Here is a 6,442-nt window from a genome sequence, read left to right on the forward strand (position 1 = left end):
AAGCTATCCTGTTTTAATTTGAAAGCAGTCTTTTAAAAGCACATTGTACTTTTACTTGAAGGTTATTTGGAAGTTAGCATTTTCTATCTTTTTATACTTCTTTTCCTTCCAAGAAATGGTGGGGGGAAATCATCTGGTAAAGCCCATAATCCTTATTGGGGTCGGGGTCATGGAAAGAACACACTTAACCTAGGTTTGAATCCCAACTGAGCCATTTACTAGTCTTACCTTAAGGAAAGTATTTCATTTTTGTGAACCCGTTTTCAGACTTTATGAAATTGACTTCATCCTGTCTCTTGAGAGGGGAGCATTAAATTAAATGACATTGTTAAGTGTCTAGCACAGTGCTTGGTACCTAGGAGAAGCTCAGTAAATTGTGTTCTAGGGTTCTTTCTCTACAATGGATCACCATCCTTTCCACAAGTTACTGGAGGCCCTATCCTTTATACTACCTCTGCAGGGAGTCTGTACTTCTAAACTATTTGCAAATGCCCTCATATCTGCCAAATTAAGTGTTTCTAAATTGCCTTTGTAACCTTGGAGTTTTGGATATAGCTTAGGGTAAAATATTTGATTACTTTGAAAGTGGGAATAAGTGCTAAGAATCTACAAATAAAGGGGGCAAGAGTTGAGGGAAGTAATTGCATGTGAACAATTACACTTAATTTAGTAGTTAAGACAAAAAAAAGTAAATATAGCAGGTTTTACAATTGAAGGGAACATACACTGTTAAGGGAAAAATACTTTCTAACATTGAGTTCTGAGAGGAATTTACTGATTGTAGTAGTCTAAGAGGTTTTGAATAATAAGACAAATACCTTATTGAAAAATAAAATCGTGTCTGTGATAGCAGTTTTTTTCCTCAAATGGGAGAAAACAACAGAATGGTCTTCCTTTAGGTTGGCCAGGGACTATCCATCCATCCTTTTGGTACCTCATGCCATAAAGGAATTAAGGCAGTTTAAAAAGATAGGTTAACTACAAACACGCATAAATTAGAATAAGTAATGAAAGTCAATTTTAGTATGTTCTCATATCAGTCCTCCCAGGTACAATGTTGTATCCAGTGACAGGACTTGAAACAGAGAGCTGATTCTAGAGAAATACGAGTAGCTTTTCTCTTCTTAGGCTTTCTCTCTTGAATTGAAATTACCTCTGCAAGTTTTGGCAAGAATTTGCAATAGGCTTTTCAAAATTGAGATCATTGTGAAGTATATCTGGTTCTAGAAGTGTTCTGATGTAGCCACTAGCCACATGTGGTTATTCAACATTTCAAATGTGGCTAGTTTGAATTAGAATATGCTAGAAATGTCAAGTATACACCAGATGTCAGAGGCGTAGTAAAAAAATGAAAGTCAAATATCTAAATTTTTATTGATTATATTGAATTGAAATTATAGTATTTTGGATATATTAGATCAAATACAATATAATAAAGTTACTTTTACCTTTTTCTTTTCACTGCTACTAGAGACTTTTATTGGGTTTTGGGATATTTAAAATTATATACGTGCCCAGCATTTGTGGCTTGCCTATATTTATTTTGGATGACTATTCTAGACTTGTGGCTTACAGATATGTGCATGCATGTATGAGTGCCCAGCTTTATGGTGTTTGCATAATGAGCACATTTTTATCACTAAAGTATATATAATCTTTTATATAGTTATTGTACTCCATGATACTCATGGGGAGGAGGGAGAAAGAGGGCATGGGTTTGCAAATAAGCTCCTTCCCCACATAGGAAAAAAATCACTGTGTTAGCAATTAGCCTTATAGAGCAGTGGTTCTCAACCTTCCTAATGCTGTGACCCTTTAATACAGTTCCTCATGTTGTGGTGACCCCCAAGTTCATTGTTACAAATTGAACATAATTAAAGCATAGTGATTCATCACAAAAACAATATGTAATTATATATGTGTTTTCCGATGTTCTTAGGTGACCCCTGTGAAAGTGTCGTTTGACCCCCAAAGGGGTCGCGACCCACAGGTTGAGAACCCCTGTTATAGAGGAAAGGTTGATATTTGGTTATATAGATGGAAGAGTCTTATTTATATTCTTGCTCTAATGCAAGCTGCCCTCCTGTATTATAGATGATGTGTCTGTGCTTCTGGGATTCTCAGTGGGAGTTTTAGTTTTCTGCCTGAGGGAAAAGGGTATCTGATCCCCATGGTGTTAGTTTTCCAGGGGACTAATCTGGAGGCTTTAAACTTTATGGACCTTTAAGAAGTTGTCTTCTATTTTAAACTTGGAGTCCTGGTCAAATCAATTCACTAAGCTAGGATGGTTCTAAGTGCCCCATTATTAGAATCCCTCCCCTTTTGTGGCTCTGATAATAACTATGTTCTCCCTAACCAGAGTTTAGAGTATTAAGTTCATCTTGACTCTTTTCTTAAAATGTTTAAATTAAATGTTTAGATTAAATTTATTGGATGACACTGGTTAATAAAATTATATAGATACTCTGGTTTCTCTTCAGATCGTATAAATCTTTTGCCTTTTACTAAAATTATATAGGTTTTAAGAATACAATTCTATAATGCATCATCTGTATGTTGCATTGTGTTTACCACAAATTTCCTTTTGTCATCCTGACTCTTAAAGTTTATTCTGCTTTGAGAGAGCTCTTATTGTGTCTAGTGGTACTTTCTAGTTTCCTACTACAACTACATTCTTTGATCATAACTACAGGATAGGGCAAAAGTGGGTTTTCAGTTGTGAGTACTGAAACACAGAGTTTATTCTGTAAGCCTACTTTCCCCCTATGCTGTAGATATTGGCTTATGGTTGTGAGGGCCATCCTTAAATTAAACATGTTAGAGAAAGAAACCACTAGAGTTATTCACGAGAAACGTTAGAATTTCCAAAATAGTCTTGAGAAGTATGAGAATTTATAAATTATAATAAAATTTTAATATAGAAATCAGCAGTGTTATAGTCCCTGGAGAAATGTTGATAAAATATTGAATTTAAGTATCTTGATATTTATAAAGGTACAACTCCTTATGTTCCCTGATCTCTCAATATATTTATTTTAGTTTTTACTGTTTATACTAGTACCATTTTCATTACTTGTTTATGAGATTGAAGATACCAAATTACAACAATATGCAACAAAAGGATTTAGTTAATGTCACATCTGATTTTTTTCCTTCTCTATTCTTTATCACTCTTTCAGGTTGCTGCTAAGTGGGAGCAAATTAGCTCAGTACTCGTAGATGACTTTATTGGAACGGGGACAGAACAAGTACTGCTACTTTTAAAGGACTCCTTAAATTCAGATTGCCTGAGTTCATTTAAAATAACAGATCTTGACAACATAAACTATTCAGTAAGTCCTGTTTACTTTTTTTGCATTACTTTAAGTATCATTTTAGAAAATCTGAGTGCTTTAAAGCTTTTGACCCACTATTTAAGTATTTGTGATTTCATACTTTAAGTAAACTTTTTGAACTTTAAAAATATATGGATTGAATCTTTTAGAAATACAGTCATATGACACTTAATAATGGGGATATGTTCTGAGAAATGTGTCCTTGGGCAATTTGTCATTGTGCAAACATCATAGAGTGCAGTTACACAAATCTAGGTGGTATAGCCTACTACATACCTAGGCTATGTGATACAGCCTATTGCTCCTAGGTTATAAATCAATACAGCATGTTACTATATGAATACTGTAAGCAATTGTAACACAATAGTATTTGTGTATCTAAACATATCGAAACATAGAAAAGGCATGGTAAAAATCCTATATAATAAAAGGCTAATATGCAAATCGATCAAATGTGAGAACAACTGGTCGCTATGACACCAACTAACCACCAGGGTGCAGACACTCAATGCAGGAGCTGCCCCCTGGTGTTCAGTGCGCTCCCATTGTGGGAGTGCTGCTCAGCCAGAAGCTGGGCTCACAGTGAGCGCAGCAGCCGTGGCGGGTGGTAAGGAGTGAGGGCTCCTGGATTGCGAGAGCCCTGGACTGTGAGAGGGATGTCTGACTGACTGCCGGCTTAGGCCCAATCCCAGGGATCGGATGTAAGCCGACAGGCAGACATCCCCCGAGGGGTCCCAGACTGCAAGAGTGTGCAGGCTGGGCTGATGGACCCGCCCCCAGTGCACTAATTTCATGCACCATGCCTCTAGTAGATAACTAATTTAAAACACACTCATGAATCTCGTGCACCGGGCCTCTAGTATGATATACAAGATAAGAAATGATACACGTCTGTAAGGCACTTACCATGAATGGAGCTTGCAGGACTGGAAGTTGTTCTGGGTGGGGCAGTGAGTGAGTGCTGAGTAAATGTGAATGCCTAGGACACTACTGTAGACTTTAGAAACACTGTATACTTAGGCTATACTAAGTTAATAAAACAACATGATATTAAGTCAAGCATAATGATGCAATCAAGAGATGTGGTAAACATGAGATATATGAGGCTGCTGCTGGTGTAATAAGGCATACTATTTTACAACACACGTTTGTATAAGTAGAAAGAGTACAATAAAAATTCTAATATAGTAAATCTATAAACTAGTGACAGTTTATCATTATCAAGTGTTATGTACTAGATGTAATTGTATGTACTATACATGTACATGTGCCTATATGTTTATATGACTGGCATATAAACATTTATTTACACTGTATCACCAAAAATATGTGAGTAATGTGTTGTCCTACAATGTTATGATGGGTCCAGTGTCACTAGATGATAGAAAACTTTCATGTTCATTTTATAATCTTACGGGACCATAGTTGTATATGTGGTCCGTTGTTGACTGAAATGTTACATGATAAATGATTGTATGCATTGACTGTCCTTTCAACAGATTCCTAGGTATGCAGTAGGCTATACCACTTACATTTGTGTAACTGCACTCTATGATGTTTGCACAATACAGATTTACTGTGCTTTCTACTATAGTATATCTGGTGGTCAGTCAAATGATAAAAATACTGTAAATTAACTTATTATTGCTTCTGAAAATCCTTTTATATCAATAACATGATAATATTGGATTAATTAAAGGATAAAATGAAGTGAAAGAGCTTTATTAAAAGAAGCAACAGTTCATAATATCTTAAGATTTGAGGCATAAGGGAAATGATACACCTGAAGTTTCAGATCTATATAAAATGCCTCTGAGCCTCAGTTTTTTTCATTAGTAAAATGAGGGCAATTCTTATTTTCTCTAGTTGTGGGATTTTATAAAAATCTAGTAAGCTAATACTTTTTGAAGCAGTATACAACTGTTACATGGGTGGTAATAGTAATAATTATAATTTTTTTCTGGTTACAAAAAGATGGGGAAAATATATATTTTGTCTTTTATATAATAGTGTCTAACAGAAAATTATCCTCTGATTGGATAAACTTTATTGCATGTTGTTAATATTATGAATTTTAAATTTCAAAATTTCAGTTTCAGTATATTTATTTATTTATTAGAGTCAAACATTGGATTGCAATAAAGATGACGTATTTGAAGACAAAGAAGATAATCGTTATTTGGTGATTCCAGCTCTGGAAAGAAGAGTGAAAGTTAGTGTCTATGTTTGCTTTGTGGTTTTCTTTTTTGGATCAGTGCTATTTTAAATGAAAAAGAATAAAGAAAGAAAGTTCTTTAAAATATAAACAACTCAGTGATTGGGAAACACAGTATTTAAAGGATCTTTACCTTTTCTGTACCTCTGTAAGAGCTATTACATTATTTATAAATGTAGCATCTAAAAATCATACCTTTTTGTAGTAAGATTATGTATATTTAATAAGCTTCATAAGATAAAATATAAGAAACTCACTTTTTTTGGCTTTTTGAAATTCTTCATAGTTGAGATATTACAGATGTCTCTCTTTTTCCCCCCATTGCACTCCTCTACCCAGTTCCTGCCCTGCCCACGGACTTTGCCACCCTATTGTCTGTGTCCATAGGTAATGCATATATGCACGTAAGATCTTTGTTTAATCTCTGCCTGCCCCCCACCCCTCCATTTCCATGCCTCTGATTCTATTTTATTCACCAGTTTATTCTGTTCATTAGATTTTTTATTCGTTTATTTTGATTTTTAGATTCAATTGTTGATAGGTATATATTTGTTGCCATTTTGTTGTTCATATTTTTTTAATCTTTTTCTTCTTCTTCCTCTTATTAAAGAATACCCTTCAGCTTTTCATATAATGCTGGTTTGGTGGTGATGAACTCCTTTAGCTTGTTCTTGTCTGTGAAGCTGTTAATCTGACCTTCAATTTTAAATGATAGCTTTGCTGGATAAAGTAATCTTGGTTGTAGGTCCTTGCTATTTATCACTGAATATTTCTTACCACTCCCTTCTGGCCTGCATAGTTTCTGTTGAGAAATCAGCTGACAGTCCTATGGACATTCCCTGTAGGTAACTTAACCGTTTTTCTCTTGCTGCTTGTAAGATTCTCCCTTTGT

At 34.9% G+C, this 6,442-nt stretch overlaps 1 protein-coding gene across 1 annotated transcript in view; it reads left to right on the plus strand.

Annotated features, from left to right (window-relative positions):
• Positions 1-6,442, plus strand: part of FANCB (Fanconi anemia complementation group B) — a gene marked incomplete at its 3' end in the record, with an annotated part of 22,757 nt that overhangs the window by 4,710 nt on the left and 11,605 nt on the right. Inside the window, 2 exon segments of the mRNA XM_006779515.2 lie at positions 3,180-3,332; positions 5,455-5,547. Of these exon segments, the coding sequence (XP_006779578.2) occupies positions 3,180-3,332; positions 5,455-5,547 (246 nt within the window).

The sequence above is a fragment of the Myotis davidii genome, unplaced genomic scaffold (genome assembly GCF_000327345.1).
Source record: "Myotis davidii unplaced genomic scaffold, ASM32734v1 scaffold216, whole genome shotgun sequence".
In the NCBI taxonomy this organism is placed as follows: domain Eukaryota; kingdom Metazoa; phylum Chordata; class Mammalia; order Chiroptera; family Vespertilionidae; genus Myotis; species Myotis davidii.